At 49.8% G+C, this 20,056-nt stretch overlaps 1 protein-coding gene across 2 annotated transcripts in view; it reads right to left on the reverse strand.

Annotated features, from left to right (window-relative positions):
• cers6 (ceramide synthase 6) overlaps positions 1-20,056 on the reverse strand; it is a 512,798-nt gene that overhangs the window by 386,470 nt on the left and 106,272 nt on the right. For both annotated transcript variants that reach the window (XM_072473656.1, XM_072473649.1), the window contains exon 2: positions 18,573-18,678. In XM_072473656.1, the coding sequence (XP_072329757.1) occupies positions 18,573-18,678 (106 nt within the window). The remainder of the gene's footprint in view (positions 1-18,572; positions 18,679-20,056) is intronic.

Genomic DNA, 20,056 nt, shown 5'->3' on the forward strand with positions numbered 1-20,056 from the left:
ACCTGCGGGAGAAGGACCGACTGCCAGGAAGGGCTGGTTGGGACAGACGTACCATTCATGTTACGGGACGAGGGCTGGGGGGGCATCAATACTAATTAACAAGAGGATGAGGTTTACAGAAACAAAGACAGTTACAGACCCAGGGGACGGTACGTCATGGTCAGCGGTGTCCTGGAAGGGGCACCGGTCGTACTGGAAATGTGTACGCTTCCAACTGGGACGACACAGAATTCATAAAGAAGACCATAGTGGAAATCCCCGACAATGACACATACCGACTGATCATGGGGGGCGACTTTAACTGCGTGCAGGACCCACTGACCGACCGATCAAACCCTAGAACGCGAAAAAGGTCTGGCATGGCGGTGGACCCATGGAGGTTCCTGCACCCGGGAGAAAAGGAATTCTCATACTTTTCACAAGTACACAAGGTATACACATGCATCGACTTCTTTGCAGTGGGGAAATCGGTGCTTCCAGGGACCATGGGAGCGGAATACTCCGCGATCGTTATCTCCGACCACGCTCCACCCTACATGAATGTGAGGTTGGAGACAGGCCGTGCCCAGCGCCCCACGTGGAGGCTGGACACAGACCTCCTGGCCGACATGTCCTTCTGTCAGAAAACATCGCGGGCCATAGGCGACTACGTGAGTAACAACCAAAACGGGGAGGTCTCACCCTCCACATTGTGAAGGCCGTGATTAGAGGAGAGATCATAGCCTGCAAGGCAAGTAGAGAGAGGGAAGAGAGGGTGGCCAGGCAACAACTGGTGGACTCCATTTTGAAAGTGGACAGAAAATACTCCGAGGCCCCGATCATAGAGCTGCTGGCGGAGAGGCAAAAGCTGCAAATGGACTTTAACCTGCTATCCACTAGGAGAGCAGTGTACCAACTCCGCCAGACACGGGGGACCTTCTACAATCATGGAAACAAGGCTGGCTGCCTATTGGCTCACCAGCTGAGAAAGCAGGCAGCCGCAAGGGAAATAGCACAGATAAAGGGTGGCAGAGGCAGATTGATAACAGAACCAAAGGAGGTCAATCAGGCATTTGAGACCTTCTACCAGGGACTGTACGCCTCTGAGTCCCCCAACGGGAATGAAACAGTTCCTAGACAGACCAGTTCTGGGGGGAGACAGATGGGGGGAGCTGGAAGCACCAATAAATCTGGGAGAAATCATGGACAGCATCAGCTCCATGCAGGCGGGAAAGGCACTGGGACCTGACGGGTACCCGGCAGATGTCTACAAAAAATTTGCACCAGTCCTGGCCCCACACCTAAGGGACATGTTCGCAGAGTCACTGGCATGGGGCACTCTGCCCCGAGGCTAATGCAGGCCACAATTTCACTGATACCTGTGGTAGTCGGTATTAGGGGTATTACAGTACCCAGGTTGATGCTGTAAGACCATTGGTGTGGGAGGTACCTGAGACAGCAATATCATTGGGGAAGCCTGCCTGCTGGTTCCGCCCAGTAAGGCGGAGTATAAGAGCCTGTGTCTCCCTAGCAGCTGCATTCTGTACCTGCGTTGCTGGGGGAAACATCTAGTCCAATAAAGCCTTCAATTATCTTCCAATCTCCCTTCTAGAGTTATTGATCGAGCATCAATTTATTGGACTAGATTTTAAAGAATGGAGCTCCGAATCAAGCCGGAGTGTCTGCAACTAAGCCCCCACGCGGCAAACTCAGCGGCAACCTTCAAACACTGGCTGGCGTGCTTCAAAGGGTACCTCAGGACGGCCACGACTGAACCTCCGAAGGACCAGAAACCGCAAGTTTTCCACTCGAGGGTGAGCCCAGAGATCTACACCCTCATCGAGGATGCATACGATTTCGAGGCCGCAATGACCCTGCTGAAAGGACACTATATTCGCCCAGTAAACTAGGTCTATGCCCGACATCTGCAAGCGACGAGGCGACAAATCCCCGGGGAATCGCTGGAGGAATTCTACCGTGCGCTCCTGGTGTTAGGTAGGAACTGTGACTGCCCACAAGTTTCAGCCAGCGACCACACACAACTTTTAATCTGGGACGCTTTTGTTGCAGGTATGCTGTCCTCCTAAATCCGCCAGCGGCTGCTAGAATCAAAGACACTAGGCCTCAAGGAAGCAAGGGCCCTTGCTAGCTCCCTGGATGTGGCCTCCCGAAACGCCCGCGCTGATGTACCCGACCGCGAGGCGGCCCCTTGGGCAGCGTGGAACCCCCCCGCGGCCGACTCCGATGCATTCCCCATCCCCCCATAAGCTTGCGCTGCCAGGCAACCCTGGGGGGCCCCGCTGCTATTTTTGCGGGCAAGCCAAGCACCCTTGGCAGCGCTGCCCGGCCTGCTCCTCCACCTGCAAAGGGTGCGGCAAAAAGGGCCATTTCGTGGTGGTATGCCAGGCCCGGGCGGTCGCCGCGGTCTCCGGGGGCGAACCGGGTCCGCCACCCCAACCATCTCCACGAGCCACATGCAGCCAGCGGGCGCTGCCATCTTCCTGTTCCAGAGCCACCTGCGGGCCCCGGGCGCCGCCATCTTGTTCCCCGGGGACCACTTGCACACCCCCAGCCAGTGCGACCAGTGGGCGCCGCCATCTTGGCTGGAGTCTCCGGACCCCAGTTCGGATAACCACACACCGCCTGAGGAAACCCTCCAACTTCTGCCACGACTTGCCTCGGTGACCCTTGACCAGTCTCGACACCGAACGCTCTCGACTGCGACGACGACCGTGCTCATCAATGGGCACGAAACATCCTGCCTGATCGACTCCGGGAGCACAGAGAGCTTCATACACCCCAACACAGTAAGGCGCTGTTCTCTTCCCATCCACTCAGTTAATCAAAAAATCTCCCTGGCCTCCGGGTCGCACTCTGTAGAGATCATGGGTTCTGTGTAGCGAACCTCACGGCCCAGGGAAGGGAATTTAAAAAATTCTGTCTCTACGTCCTCCCTCACCTCTGCGCTGCCACGCTCCTCGGGTTAGATTTCCAATGTAACCTCCAGAGTTTAACTTCTAAATTCCGCGGCCCGATACCCCCCTCACTGCCTGCAACCTTGCGACCCTCAAGGTCGATCCGCCTACCCTTTTTGCGAACCTCACCCCGGATTGCAAACCCGTCGCCACCCGGAGCAGACGGTACAGTGCCCAGGACCGGACCTTCATTAGGTCAGACGTCCAGCGGTTAGTGAAGGAAGGTATTATTGAAGCTAGCAACAGTCCCTGGAGAGCTCAAGTAGTGGTTGTAAGGACCGGGGAGAAGCAGAGGATGGTCATCGATTATAGTCAGACCATCAACAGGTGTACGCAGCTCGACGCGTACCCTCTCCCCCGCATATCTGATCTGGTCAATCAGATTGCACAGTACAAGGTCTTTTCCACGGTGGATCTAAAATCCGCCTACCACCAGCTCCCCATCCACCCTAGCGACCGCAAATACACTGCATTCGAAGCAGACGGGCAGCTCCACCACTTCCTAAGGGTTCCCTTCAGTGTCACAAATGGAGTCTCGGTCTTCCAACGGGAGATGGACCGAATGGTTGACTGGTACAATTTGCGGGCCACGTTTCCGTACCTCGATAACGTCACCATCTGCTGCCACGACCAGCAGGACCATGACACCAACCTCCGAAAATTCCTCCATACCGCAAAAATCCTTAATCTAACCTACAACAAGGAAAATGCGTGTTCAGCACCGACCGTCTAGCCATCCTCGGCTACATAGTGCATGATGGGAGTTATAGGCCCAGATCCCGAACGCATGCACCCCCTCATGGAGTATCCCCTCCCCACTGCTCCAAGGCCTTGAAAAGTTGCCTGGGCCTTTTTTTCATATTATGCCCAGTGGGTCCCCAACTATGCGGACAAGGCCTGCCCACTAATTAAATCCACGGTTTTTCCCCTGTCGGCAGAGGCCCGCTAGGCCTTCAGCCACATCAAAGCGGACATTGCAAAGGCCACGATGCACGCAATCGATGAATCCCTTCCCTTCCAAGTCGAGAGCGACGCATCCGACGTAGCTCTGGTGGCCACCCTCAACCAAGCGGGCAGACCCGTGGCCTTCTTCTCACGCACCCCCACGCTTCAGAAATCCACCATTCCTCAGTTGAAAAGGAGGCCCAGGTCATAGTAGAAGCTGTGCGGCACTGGAGGCATTACCTGGCCGGCAGGAAATTCACTCCCCTCACTGACCAACGGTCGGTTGCTTTCATGTTCGATAATGCACAGCGGGGCAAGATAAAGAACGATAAGATCTTACGGTGGAGGATCGAGCTCTCCACCTACAACAATGAGATCTTGTATCGTCCCGGGAAGCTAAACAAGCCTCCTGATGCCCTATCCCGCGGCACATGTGCCAACGCACAAGTGGACCGATTCCGGGCCCTCCACGAGGACCTCTGCCACCCGGGGGTCACTCGATTCTTCAATTTCATTAAGACCCGCAACCTGCCCTACTCCATCGAGGAGGTCAGGACCGCCACTAGGAACTGCCAAATCTGCGCGGAGTGCAAGCCGCACTTCTACAGGCCAGAGAAAGCGCACCTGATAAAGGCTTCCCGTCCTTTTGAACGTCTCAGTATGGACTTCAAAGGGCCCCTCCCCTCCACCAACCACAACACATACTTCCTGGACGTGATTGCCGAGTACTCCCGGTTCCCATTCGCCATCCCCTGCCCCGACATGGCCGCAGCCACCGTCATAAAAGCCCTCCACAGTATCTTTACACTGTTCGGTTTCCCCGCCTGCATACACAGCGATAGGAGGTCCTCTTTTATGAGCGACGAACTGCGTCAATTCCTGCTCAGCAAGGACATTGCCTCGAGCAGAGCGGCCAGTTGCAACCCCCCTGGAAATGGACAGGTCGAGAGGGAGAACGGAACGGTCTGGAAGACCGTCCTACTGGCCCTACGGTACATGAATCTCCCAGTCTCCCGTTGGCAGGAGGTCCTCCGGATGCCCTCCACTCCATCCGTTCACTGCTATGTACCACGACCAACCAGACACCTCACAAACGTCTCCTTGTCTTCCCTAGGAAGTCCTCCTCCGCCGAAACTGCGACGATCGTAGAGGATGACCAGGGCCCCCGACCGACTAATTGCTTAATTTTGAATGTAAATAAATACTGTAAATAGTTGCGACATGTAACGAGGCAAAACACTGTACTAATGTATACCGGGTACCACCATAACCTCAACCTCTACCACTGTATAAAGCGAGACCACCACCCCCGCCGGACTCTTTATTTTAACAGGGGGTGAATGTGGTAGTCGGTATTAGGGGTATTACGGTACCCAGGTTGATGCTGTAAGACCATTGGTGTGGGAGGTACCTGAGACAGCAATATCATTGGGGAAGCCTGCCTGCTGGTTCCGCCCAGTAAGGCGGAGTATAAGAGCCTGTGTCTCCCTAGCAGCTGCATTCTGTACCTGCGCTGCGGGGGGGAAACATCTAGTCCAATCAAGCCTTCAATTGTCTTCCAATCTCGCTTCTGGAGTTATTGATCGAGCATGAATACCCCAAAAAGATAAAGACCTGACGGAATGTGAATCATACAGACCCATTTCACTGCTGAACGTGGATGTGAAAATACTTGCAAAGGTCCTGGTCAAAAGGCTGGAGGACTGTATACCGGAGGTGGTCGCAGAGGACTAAATGGGCTTTGCCAAGGGTAGGCAGCTCACAGCGAACATCAGGTGGCTGCTGAACGTAATAATGACACCACCCACCCCCACAATACCAGAGGTGATCGTCTCCCTAGACGCAGAAAAGGCCTTCGGCAGAGTCGAATGGAGTTACTTCCTGAATGAAATGAAAATCGCTTATTGTCACAAGTAGGCTTCAATGAAGTTACTGTGAAAAGCCCCTAGTAGCCACATTCCGGCACCTGTTCGGGAAGGCTGGAACCGTTTGGGCTAGGAGCGAGGTTCACTGCCTGGATGAAACTCCTGTACAACGCTCTCAAATCGAGCATCCAAACTAACACCATCAGCTCTGAATACTTCCAGCTACAGAGAGGAACAAGACAGGGCTGCCCCCTGTCTCCACTCTTTTTCGCGCTAGCGATCAAACCGCTGGAGATAGTCCTGCAGGGTGCGAAAAGCTGGAAGGGAATCCGGAGAGGAGACAGAGAGCACAGAGTCTCACTCTATGCAGATGGCCTGCTCCTCTATGTCTCGAAGCCACAGAAGGCACTGAAGGCAATACTGCAGATCCTGAAAGAGTTTGGAACTTTCTTGGGCTACAAACTTAACCTGGGCAAAAGTGAGGCATTCCCAGTGAACCCAAAGGGGGGAGGGGCAGAGCTGGAGGGGCTCCCTTTTAAAATGGCCCAGAACAAATTCCGTTACCTGGGCACTCAGATAGCCAGAGACTGGACACAGATCCACAAGTGGAACCTGACCAGCTTGGTGGAGGAAGTAAAAAAGGGCCTACAGAGGTGGGTCTCACTCCCACTCTCCCTGGCGGCGAGAGTGCAGACGATCAAGATGAACGTACTGCCAAGGTTCCTCTTCCTGTTTAGATCCATTCCGATCTTCATCCCCAAGGCCTTTCTCCAAAATGTCGACATGGTGTTCGTGTGCAGTGGGGGTAAGAACCCGAGAATTCCCAAACCGACACTGTAAAGAAGAAAAATCAAAGGGGGCTTGGCTTTGCCAAACCTACAATATTATCACTGGGCAGCAATGGCAGAAAGAGTGAGGGGATGGGTAAAATAACCCAGCACAGAGTGGGTACAAATGGAAGAGGCATCCTGTAAAGGCACGACCCTCCGAGCCCTGGCAACAGCAGCACTCCCATCCTCCTCAACAAGATACACAACGAGCCCAGTGGTAGCGGCCACGCTGAGAACGTGGACCCAGCTGAGACAACACTTCAGGCTAACTAAAATGTCCCCCATGGCCCCCATCTGCAGCAATCACAGATCTGCAGCATGGTAGCATAGTGGTTAGCACTGTTGCTTCACAGCTCCAGGGTCCCAAGTTCTATTCCCACTTGGGTCACTGTCTGTACGGAGTCTGCACGTTCTCTCCGTGTCTGCATGGGTTTCCTCCGGGTGCTCCGGTTTCCTCCCACAGTCCAAAGATGTGCAGGGTAGGTGGGTTGGCCTGATCAATTGCCCTTAGTGTCCAAAAAGGTTAGGTGAAGTTACTGGGTTATGGGGATAGAGATGCATGGGCTTAAGTGGGGTGCTCTTTCCAAGGGCCGGTGCAGACTTGTTGGGCCAGATGGTCTCCTTCTGCACTCTAAATGATATGATATATCATATTATTCCTCCCAGCCATGCTAGACACCACCTTCAAAATATGGAGGCGGGACGGGGGCACACTGACTGTTGGGAACTTTCATGTGGAGCACAGACTCGCGACACTGGCCGAACTGACGAGGAAGTGGAAACTAATAAAAGGACAGGAAATGAGCCACCTCTTAATAAAACACTTCCTATACAAAGAGACAGTAGGGCACCGCGAGGTTCCAGAAACCACACTACTAGAGGACCTGATAGGCACAAGCAGCAAGGAGGAAGAGCTATGTGGGAAAATATACAGACAGTTACTGGACAGAGCCCGAACATCACTAGACAAGACCAGACAGAAATGGGAGGACGAATTGGGGACGGAGGTTGGGTGGTGACTCTGGGGCGAAGCACTGAGCAGGGCTAACTCCACCTTCTCCTGCGCAAGCCTCAGCCTAATGTAGCTCAGAGTGGTGCACTGAGCAGTCCTGATCAGAACCCCAATTAGCAGGTTCTTCCCGGAGGTGGAGGACAAATGTGAACGGTGACAGAGGGGCCCGGCCAACCCCACCCACATGTTTTGGGCTTGCCCCAAGCTTGCTGGGTTCTGGTCAGCCTTCTCCGAGGCAATGGCCAAGGGTGTGGGCGTGAGGGTGAAGCCATGCCCAATAGTGGCAATCTTCGAGGTACTGGGGCAGCCAGAACTAACATGGGAAAGGGGGCTAACACCCTTGCTTTCGCTTCCCTAATGCTGCTCGGCTGGCGATCGGCAGCACCATCTGCAGCTGCAGACAGGCTTGCTGACATTTCAGAATTTCTCCACCTGGAGAAGACTAAATATGCCATCCGAGGGTCGGAGGAAGGCTTCCTGGATAGTCATAGAATTTACAGTGCAAAAGGAGGCCATTCGGCCCATCGAGTCTGCACCGGCTCTTGGAAAGAGCATCCTACCCAAGTCCACACCTCCACCCTATCCCCATAACCCAGTAACCCCACCCAAGACGAAGGGCAATTTTGGACACTAAGGGCAATTTAGCATGGTCAATCCACCTAACCTGCACATCTTTGGACTGTGGGAGGAAACGGGAGCACCCGGAGGAAACCCACGCACACACGGGGAGGATGTGCAGACTCCACACAGACAGTGACCCAAGCCGGAATCGAACCTGGGACCCTGGAGCTGTGAAGCAAATGTGCTAACCACTATGCTACCGTGCTGCCCACTATACTTGGGGGCAGTTTGTCGGCCGGGTAAGAAATACGTGATGTATATGTACAACTGTTTATAAATATGAGAAATGCCAATAAAAAGATTTTTTTTTAAATAAAGCAACAAAAAAGACACAATTTGGTTCTTATTCGCCATTTTAAAAGGTGCAAATTTAAACCATTTGGATAAAATAAAACACAGCTCTTCTATCTCTAGAAACCACTCCTGTTAAGCAAGTCAACTCAGCATAAATTATTTGTTTTCAACAGCAAATAAACAGTTACTTTGAATATTTAGATGCATACTGAAAGTCTTTCCAAAAGAAGATTATTAACTACAAGTTTTTCCAGATAAAAATCTGGGAAGATAGTTTAATTGCAGTCACAATGGTTATTAATAGTACACTTTTCACTGTAGCACATACTAAAATGCACCATTTGTCTCTGTGGCAAAATTTAACAAATCTTGTGAATGACTGGTGTCAATGATGAATGTGAAGACAGCTTTGTACGATGGATTTATGTCCATAAGGAATAAGACTATCACAGACAAATTTAGAATCTTAATAGTTGTCAAAGCATAAAACATTTCCTCGGACTGATTCTGAACCTTGGCTTTACATGTGAGTGATCAGTGGTTTGCACAATCTACACTACTAAATGTTTAATTCTTGACCTTTATATGCATTAAAAGTGTGAATTTGGTATAACAAATTAGCATTCATCTCTGCATAATCTGATTTGCATTTCACCAAAGGAATTAACTGAAATTATGACATGTTCATTAAGCTATCAGTTCACTCCTTTATCTACATAGAAAAAAATGGTCTGTGATTAAAAAATCTATACATCCATATAATCCCTACAGTGCAGATGAAGGCCATTCGACCCATCAAATCTGCACCAACCCTCCAAATGAACACCCTACCTAGGCCCACTGCCCTGTCCTTACCCCCATAACCCTGCACATTGATCATGCCAACCCACCTAACCTGCACATCTTTAGACACTAAAGGGCAATATAGCATGGCTAATCCATCTTACCTGCACATCATTGGACAGTGGGAGGAAACTGGAGGAAACCCACACAAACATGGGGAGAACATGCAACCCCACACAGACAGTTACCCAAGGCCGGAATCATACCCGGGACCCTGACATTGTGAGGCAGCAATGCTAACCATTGTGTCACTCACAATGCTCTTACTTTATCTATTGGTGGCACTGGAAACCAATATGACTAACTGATCACAAAGGGCTGCATGACAGCCCCCTACAAAACCTTCAGAAATGATAACGTATTTATTTTAGAAGAGAATCTGTGATCCCATGCATCCAAGGTAGGTGCAAGTGAGCAGAACAATATTATATAAGATCAACCTGACCGTAAAGTGATTGCCACTGAAGAGAATGGAAATACTGAACGGGAAAGTTGCTATTAACCAGTGAAAGACCATCATAAGACCAAATCAAAAAGTCACAAACAAATGAACAGCTCTCCATAGAAAAGCTGGATGAAGGAAAATGCGATCAACAAATTAAATGAATGGTAAATTGATTATTTATGGTATCACACAAGACTGAAATAGGATTGATTGGACAATAGAAAAAAAGAAAAGAAACCCATCCACCAGTTTCCCGTCTCATCCACCCCCTCTCTTTCATTCCTCTCTGCTCCATCCAGCTTACTCTTCCCCTCACCATCCACCAACTTGGCCTTTGTTACAATGAAGAAATGGGCCATGGCACTGTGCCACACATCCCATATCTCACAGTCCTTCACCCTTCCTTCTGTCTTCCCCAATCTTCTTCTCTCACTCTCCTCTCCACCTACCGCGCCACCCCTACCCCCTACACACACCCTAGGTCCGTCCTTCCCCTGTACCCCCGCCCCTCCAACAACCTTTCAAGTTATCCTACAATTTGTATAGCCTGTTTAACTTGAATACTGAATCTGGGACGGGATTCTCCCCTACCCAGCGGGGTGGGGGATCCTGGCGTGATGGAGTGGCGGGAACCAGTCCGGCGTCAGGCCGCCCAAAGGTGCGGACGTCTCCGCAGCTTTAGGGGCGAAACCTTCACCTTGAGGGGCTAGGCCCACGCCGGAGCGGTTTCCGCTCCACCGGCTGGCGGGAAAGGCCTTTGGCGCCACGCCAGCCGGGGCTGAAAGGTCTTCGCCGGGCAATGCGTGTCCACGCATGCACGGGAGCGCCAGCGGCTGCTGACGTCATCCTCGCGCATGCGCAGGGGGGTCTCTTCCGCCTCCGCCATAGTGAAGACCATGACAAAGGCGGAAGAAAAAGAGTGCCCCCACGGCACAGGCCCGCCCGTGGATCAGTGGGCCCTGATCGCGAGCCAGGCCACCGTGGGGGCACCCCCCAGGGCCAGGTCGCCCCGTACCCCCCCCCCCCCCCCCCGAGGACCCCGGAGCCCGCCCGCGCCGCCTTGTCCCGCCGTTCAAAAGGTGGTTTAATCTACGCTGGCGGGACAGGCATTCCAGCAGTGGGACTTCAGCCCATCGCGGGCCGGAGAATCGGCGGGGATGGGCCCGCCAAATGGCGCGGCGTGATTCCTGCCCCGCCGACCGGCGCGATTCCCGCCCCCGCCGAATCTCTGGTGGCGGAGACTTCGAGACACGGCGGGGGCGGGATTCACGCAGGCCCCTGCCGATTCTCCGACCCGGCGGGAGTCAGAGAATCCCGCCCCTGATCTTGACTCTAAATGGGCAATCAATAAACAATTTTAAAATTCTTGTGCATGGACACATTGCTGTCCAAAATCATATTCCTTTTAATTATTTTAGAAAATGCTTGTTTGTCAGCATTTAACATTGAAACTGCCTGTGCAAACATAAAATGATAATGTCCAATTATCTGTCATGGTATATTAATGAACCAATTATTCAAAGTGTTTCCTCTCAGTAACAATTTTGAATCACCAATGAAGATCATAACTAAAACAAAAAGATCAAATTCTGTATTTCAGAAGAATGTCAGTGAGTATGCTGCAATGTGTTTGGGAGGGACCGTGGGAGGGTTGCGAACAGTCTGGATAATTTGAGGGCCAGGATCTGGAAATATTGCAATGTCAGTGTTTGCAGGCTTATGATGGGAGGGGACAGGAGAGTGGAGCATAAACTGCCATAGCCTTGTTCAGACCATTATGCCCTCAGCTCTGTCTGTCAATCTTTTTGCCTGGATGGAAGTAATCACCTTTCCATCATCAAGTACCTGCTCATCACTTTCCCTGTAAGTTGTAAATATCTGTCTTTCCGTCTGTTTAAAACAGTGCATCTGCTATCAGTGAGTTTACTGCATTGTTTTTATTAAACAAAAAAAAATCACTTTATAAAATACTCAAAAGTTAATGGCCAGGACTCTCCATCGGGCGACGCCGGAATCAGGTAACGCAATTAGGCAAAGAATCGGTTTTGATGCCAAAATCGTGGCGGCACCGGTTTCACGCCAAATCACAATTCCCCGTCACCTTGACAGCGGCGTCAATGTGTTCCAGAATGCATGTACAGAAAACACCGTTGGCATATCATTAGCGGGCCTGACCCGGTATTCTCCAGGGCCTCCGCGGTGGCTCTGTATCCAATGGGGCAAATTCCTGGCGTCGCGGTTCACTTGTGTTTTTCAAAATCGTGACAAGGAGCTATGGCTGCTGAAGAACAGCGAGGGAGTACGGAAAGTATCCAAGCTCGCCATAATTTTCTGACAGTTGTGCCGCTGTTTGGGTGCTTCTGCTAGGGGGGAGAAGCGGGCGCTGGCCTTGAGGTGGGCTGTGGGGTCGGGATGGCGAGACACCATTTCCGTGACCTGCAAGGCAGCCATGCAGCTGCATACAGTCCTGACTGCCCACTGTGAAGTTAGGGCTACAGGTCATAAGGGTACTCCCCCCACACCACCCTGCTAGGTGCTCTCAGGCCTGAGCTGACCCGTCGGGGGGGGTGGGCGCGCACCAGACAACCAGTGCCATCTTGTTAGCTGGGATGAGTGTGTGTGGGGATTGCAATGCGGATATGCTGCTGCAGCTTGTCAGCCTCCCAAGTATCAATCTCGGACCCGGCGAATCCCGCACCGTTTTTTATTGGAATCGATTTGTGTTCCACCCAGCACCGGTGCTAGCCTCTCCACGGTCGCTGAATCTGTCCAGGTGCGGCACCAGTTTTGCTGTTGTGGAAGTTGACCAATCTTGCCCCGGCGCCCATACTTAGGGCGAGATTCTCCGTAGCCCAACACCGAAATCGGGAACGTTGATCGTGCGGAGAATGGCTCCCGACGCCGGAATCGGGGCAGGCGCCCGCTTGATGCCGGTCATGATGCTCCGCCCCTCCAAATCAGCATCATCGGGACGCACATCGTGCGCAGTCACAACCCGTTGGTACGTCATTAGCCGGCCCACCCGTGATGCTCTGCCTCTGATGGGCTAAGTTCCCGATGGCGCAGGCCACCTGTGGTCCCAGCAGTCGTAAGCCTAGTTTGCCATTGCGGAGAGGGAGAGCACGGCTGAGATCTGTGTCGCTGGCCAGGGGGCTTCTGCCAGGCCTAGGGGAGTGGTGGGGAGCGGTCAGGAGGTGAGCTGTGGGGTTGGGATGGGTGAGTACGCGGTCCAGCATGGCCAGCAACGTCTTTTCTGGCGCGACCAGTGCGTGTGTGGTGGGTGTAGGCGTACAAGCAGCTGCAGCATGTCAGTCCTGCGAATGTGCAGCACGGGACCCGGCGATTCTCCAACCTTTTTCCGCACATTCAGCAGGTGTTTCACGTGACGCCGGTGCTAGCCCCTCGCCGGTAGTGAAATTGGCACTTAGCCTCAGGAACGGAGAATCCTGCCCTTAGCCTCAGGAACGGAGAATCCTGCCCTTAGTCTCAGGAACGGGAAATTCCGCCGAGAATTCTTAATGCTGCAGATTGCCAAATGTGCATAGTATTTCCAGCATTTTCTGCTTTTATTCACTAACAAAAACTGTCTTCAGCAATTTGCCACAAAAGGATCTCAGTATGTACCTGTATTGACCACTTAGCTAAGTGGATTTCCTTTAATTCCTTCATTGGATGTGTGAATTAGTGGTAATCATGTTCACACCCTCGCTCGGTGTGAACCTGATTAGGTTGCCGGCAGTGGACCTCCCTGGCGCAAATCCCGCTATGGCTCTCTCGCGAGAGTTAGCGGCCATAATGGGAATTGTGTCTGTGGAGAACAGGGCTGGAAAATTGCCCCCTTAGGGTTTTTTTCTCTGAGACACAGAGACAGAAAGCCTGGACATGATTTCACCCAACCAGTGTGAAATTTCTTGACACCACTATAATTTCTAGGGTCAACCTAATTTATACAAATCAGGACAATCTCCAGGAGTTGACAACACCAAAGATTGGGAGCTTGCCCATTTGTTGTTGTGTATGGGGTGGGAAAAAAGAGCTAATGTACATCTGTATGATTTAAAAAGCCTTCAGAAGATTCAAATGTCAGGTAGCCATGGAAATAGGATTACACAGGGCATGCAAAAGGTTGGTCATCCTTGCAGGAAATCAAAAAGCCTCAGCTTCACCAATGCAGGTGAACTTCTGGATGAAGTTCGGCAGAGGAGTGAGATCTCATTTGCAACAAAGGCTGCCAAAGTAAGGTGCTGAGATGGCTATCACACAAGTTAAGAGGAGCCAACCACTTTCAAAAAATGTATTCCAATTTACAATGGGTCCCCAAATGTTGATAAAGTTCTTGAGTTGCTTTCCATCAGCAGGTCAGTGCCCTTTATATCACAACCATCATTTGGAACTGTTCCTTCACTCATAATTGATCCCACTATAAGCCACACATGGTACTTAATTGAAACAGCAAGTACTGGAAAAACTCAGCCCGTCTTGCAGCATCTGTGGAGTAACGAACAGAGTTAACGTTTCGATATAACTTCTGCAGAACTGAGTTTCTCTCTCGAAAGATGCTGCAAGACCTGCTACTTTTTTCCAGCACTTTTTGTTTAAATTCCACACCTGCAGTATCTGCAGTATTTTGCTTTTATTTTAACATAGAATTTAATGGTTTGGTACATGCTCACACCTAGAGTTACTGCAAGTTAAAAAGCAATGCTCAGTTCTTGCAATCTGTTTTCAAATGCAAGATATCAACAAGAAGAGCAACAGGAATCAGCCTTCCAAATCTCCAACCTCTCACCTTGCACAACAACAGCTAGCATTCATGTCGCAGCTTTAGTGCAGAAAAAACATTCCAAGGCACTAGTGTTTTTCAGACTCGAAACGTTAGCTCCGTTCTCTCGCCACAGATGCTGTCAGACCTGCTGAAATAATCCAGCGTTTTCTCTTTTTGTTTCAGAGTCCAACATCCACAGTAATTTGCTTTTATCCAAAGGCACTTTAATGATAAATGAGGAAAATTAATGGGCACCAAGCCAGGGAAAGTACCATTCTTACTGATGACCAAAACATTGGTCAATGAGGGCTTTAAGGAGATGGAAAGTTAGTGGGGTTTGCAGATGGAATCCCAGGACATCAGCAGTAAACAGCTGAAGGCCCATCTGCAAAAGGATAAAGGGAAGGGATTCAAAGAGGTCGAAGAGTGAGGAATGGAGAGCTCTGGGGTGGGAGGTTGCAAAGCACGAAGGTGCAGAGACAGAAGGTAGTGAGGTCCTGGAGAATTTTAAACACAAGGATGGGAATGTTAAATTTTAGGCATCGGGGTGCTGAGATCAAGAGTAGGTGAGTAAGGACAGAGATGACAGATGAGCAGTATTTTGTACGGAATAAAATATGAGTAGCAAAGTTTTGGATGAACCGATGTTTATGGAAAGTGGGAGATAGGAAAGCAGTCAGGAGAACATGGAATTTTTGAGTATGGAGGCAACAATGACATGTATGAAAGTTTCAGTGGTTGATTGGCCAAGGTAGGAGAAGTAGAAGTAGCTGGTGCTTGTTCTGGAGAGTAAATGGGCTTGGAAGTTTAGCTCACACTCAAACAGAATCAAAAGGTTGAATATGAAATCTCACAATCTACAAAGCTTTGGGCCAAAATCTAGAAAGTGGGTTTAAGTTAGATAGCTGCTTCATGGCTGACACAGACACCATGAAGCGTGGCCTCCTCTGTGCTGTAAATTTCTATCATTCAATTATTTTAAACATTCAACTAAAAGAAAAAGAATATTCCTGTCCTCCAGCTCATGCTTCACTCTTCTTATGCATATTTTCCCAGCTGGTGACTTATTTGTTAATGTCTTTCAAGAAAGCAAAAGATTTGGCCTGCTAAATCCCTCCACCCATCTTTTTCTGTTAGGAGAATATAAGTATAGAAATCAATAAGTGACGACTTAACACTACGCACTTTAAGCAGCAACAGTTAAATCACCAGCTGAATAGATACCTTGCTGACAGAAACTGTGCAGGAACATGTGACCGCTAAACAAATACTTTGTAAGAAATAGGTTATTTTTCAAATATCCTTTCAGTCTCACCTGCTAGATGACTTCCTACTGGCGTTCTGTGCGATGGTCTTCCACACTTGTCTGACCATTTGGATACTTTTTTTTCCTCAACTCCATGCATTTCACAATGCTCTAATATGGTCCATAAATCTTGGCCAAATAAATGTTAGTTTATGCCTTCTGCACTCTCTCACCATTGCTTGCAAAACAAAATAACCACTTCACAGCTGGATATGACTGTTTACTTAGTTAAGTAATATTTTTGCTGGTGCTTTCTGACTGGCTATTCAATTGTGCATTACTTTTATCACTCCCTAATGCATCTCAGCTTCCAAACATTACCCAGTAATTCACATAACTGCATTAAAACAAATGAGAACATCTTTTAATGGTAAAAGAAAATTGCATTGTCTACGTAAGTTGCTGCATGTCTGTGAAATCCGTTATGCCAACATGTAAAAATGAAGAATTCTACTGGCTAGTTTCAGATATAATGGTCTGGATTCTCCAAAGATGGGGCTATGTCCCCACGCAAGCGTCAAAACACTACCTTTTCACTCTGGACTGGAAAAGTCCAGAGTGAAACCGCTGGCGTGGGGACACAGCCCCATCTTTGGAGAATTCTCCATCTTTGGAGAATTGTCCTACCTGCAGGGGACAAGCAGGGCCCCGGAATGCTTCTCGCAGCTCTGGCTGCGGGTACGGGGCCTTTCACTTTCAGTCGGGGGTCTGCGCATGCGCATGGCGGCGGCCTGAGGCGGCGGCCCCATGCGACATGGCAGACTCGCACCACGGAGCGGCACCAAAAATGTAGGCTCCCCCCTGGAGCGGCACCAAAAATGTAGGCTCCTCCCCTCCCCCCTGGAGCGGCACCAAAAATGTAGGCCCCCCCCCCCTCCACCCCGTGATCCGTGTGCCCGCGGATCGGTGCCACCCGATCGCTTGCCTGGCCATCCATGAGGCCCCCCCTTGCCTGGCCATCCATGAGCCCCCCCTCCTTTGCCTGGCCCCCCGCACACCCCCCCCCCCCCCCCGGTGAAAGATCCCCCCGCCTCTCCACCAGGACAGCCGTGGACTGAGTCCACAGCCGCCATCCGACACGTCACCTGTTCCACCAGAGGCCCAACCATTCTGGACCACTGCTACACAAATACCAAACACGCGTGCCGCTCTATCGCCCGCCCACACTTTGGCAAATCTGACCACTACGCTGTACTCCTGCTCCCGGTCTATAAGCAAAAACTGAAGCAGGAGAATCCGTCAAAGAAAGTTGTGCATTGTTGGTCTGAGGAATCGGATGATCTCCTACGGGACTGCTTAGAGTCAGTAGACTGGTCAGTATTTAAAAACTCTGCGACCAGCCAGAACGAGTACACCACTACAGTAACTGACTTCATTAGTAAGAGTGTAGAAGACTGTGTGTCAAAGAAACAAATCCGTGTGTTTCCCTGGATGAACAGGGATATCCACTGCTTGCTGAAGTCTAGGTCTGAGGCAATCACGTCAGGAGACCCTGACCTATACAAGAAAGCCAGATATGATCTAAGGAGATCCATCAAAGATGCCAAAAGACAGTACAAGCTCAAGTCCCAGGCTAGCCACACGGACCCCCGCCGACTATGGCAAGGTCTGCAAGACGTAACGGGCTACAAGATGAAGGCATGTAAAATCACCGGCTCCAATCCCTGATGAGCTAAACGCATTCTATGCCCGCTTTGAGCAAGATGTCAGTGAGAGCAAGCCCTCCACCCCAGAAGCCTCGGATGAACTTGTATCTGAGATCACCATTGCAGACGTCAGATCAGCCTTCTCGAAGGTCAACCCACGGAAAGCTACTGGCCCAGATGGGGTATCCGGATGGGCACTCAGGTCTTGCGCGGATCAGCTGGCGGGGGTATTCACAGACATCTTCAACCTCTCTTTACAACAATCTGAGGTCCCATCTGCTTCACGAAGACAACCATCATCCCTGTACCAATGCCTTAATGACTATCGTCCAGTGGCTCTGACATCCATCATTATGAAGTGCTTTGAAAGGTTAGTCATGGCACAAATCAACTCCAGCCTCCCGGATTGCCTTGATCCACTACAGTTCGCCTACCACCGCAACAGGTCCACAGCAGACACCACCTTCATGGCCTCTGTCAGTGGCCCCATACGCCGAGTAGACCGCACGGGGACCGGAGAATCGCTTCAGCGGCGCCGGCCACGATTCCCGCACGAACGCCCATTCACCGCCCCTGTGCCGAACGCGATTTCGGCGCGGAGGCTCGGAGAATCCAGCCCAATTACTTAAATAATTGATTGTTCAAGACTGGCTGAAATTACCATTGGTACTATAATCAATGCTCTGTGATTTCTTGTATTTCAGAAGAAAAACAGTCTGAACTGAGGTCATTCTAACATAAAATGTTCAAATTTCTGAGATAAAACACAACAAAGGATGCTCCACATAGTAATATTTGCTTTATGTTTAGAGAGAAACGGAGAGTATCATGTTTATCTTGTCTTTTACCTTTTTTTGGCTCACACAAATCAACCTTGGCTGCAGCTGTGGAGAAGACCACACAGTCCAAGCCATCACCAGTTGGAGGAGGAAACCAGCAGTGTCATCCAAAGAAAGATAAGGGCAATATTTACAAAAACGAAGTTTGAAAATTGACTAATTTATCCTTTTTGCACACTTTCACTTCATTGAATAATATATACTTGCCTTAGTGATTGCAGTGAAGACTTTTTCCAGGATAGCATTTGGCTGAGCTTTTTGCGGTCCATTTGCTTGAATTTTTAGGCCTAAAGCACATGGTTTGGCAATGAACCTGTGGAAATACAGATATTTAAAAATGACTCACTAAATCAAGGAAGATGGTGGGGTTGACGTAATATCACTGGATTAATAATCCAGAGGCCCAGGGTAATATTGTGAGGAAAGGGATTCAAGTCTCATGAGATCAACTGGTGGAATATAAATTCAACTCATTAAAAAAAATGTCCATAGAACCATAGAACCCTTACAGTGCAGAAAGAGGCCATCAGCCCATTGAGTCTGTGCTGAACCTCTGAAAGAGCACCCTACCTAGCACTCCCCCACCCTATCCCCATAACTCCATAACCCCCCACCTAACCTGCACATCTTTAGACTGTGGGAGGAAACCGGAGCACCCGGAAGAAATGCACGCAGACATGGGGAGAAAATTAAAACTCCACACAGTCACCCAAGATCAGAATTAAACCTGGATCCCTGGCGCTGTAAGGCAGCAGTGTTAAGCACTGTGCCACCAGATTGTTGACTTGTGTTTCAGTAATGGTGATTATGGAAGTATCATTGTTTGTTGTAAAAACCCATCTGATTCACTAATGCCCTTTAGGAAAATTGCAATAGTTCAAAAGATTGGCTCATCATGACCTTCTCAAATGAAATTAGGGGCAGGCAATAAAAGCTGGCCTAGTCAGAGATGGACACATCCATGAAAGAAGAAAAAAGGACACATTAAGTTAGAATACAAGCTGATTTACAAATTAAACCTGCCTTATGATAATGGGTTACGAGGAAAAAATCAATACAACCTTACATTTGTCCTTCAGTGAATTTTGCTGCGATTCTGGAATGCTTTCTTTATATATTGCTGAAAAAATACATGGTGCTAAAGCTTTTCATGATGCACTCATCAGGAATGCCAAATTTCAAACAATTGCACCAATTTATACTACAGGAGGAAAGAGAGTTAACTGGTTGGCATGTTGACTCTGATTGGCTGAGTGGTTGCCATGGAGAAAACAACAGGGAACTACATGCTTCCAAGCACCCAGATAATTAAATAAAGGCGCGAGGCTTGAACATATTCCTTTTGGTTTGAGAAAACTAATCCCTGCATATGAATGTCACTTCTATCAAGAGTAAATGAGTCATGTTATGAGTTCAACTGATTATAGAACATAGAACATAGAACAATACAGCGCAGTACAGGCCCTTCGGCCCACGATGTTGCACCGAAACAAAAGCCATCTTAAATTAAATTGAATTAAATAGTGCTCACCCCAGTGCAACGCCAGCATCTCCACATCATATCTTAAATTAGCTCAGTAAGAATTCTTACAACACCAGGTTAAAGTCCAACAGGTTTGTTTCGAATCACAACCTGGTGTTGTAAGACTTCTTACTGTGCTCACCCCAGTCTACCGCCGGCATCTCCACAT

Source organism: Scyliorhinus torazame, chromosome 2 (genome assembly GCF_047496885.1).
Source record: "Scyliorhinus torazame isolate Kashiwa2021f chromosome 2, sScyTor2.1, whole genome shotgun sequence".
In the NCBI taxonomy this organism is placed as follows: Eukaryota; Metazoa; Chordata; class Chondrichthyes; order Carcharhiniformes; family Scyliorhinidae; genus Scyliorhinus; species Scyliorhinus torazame.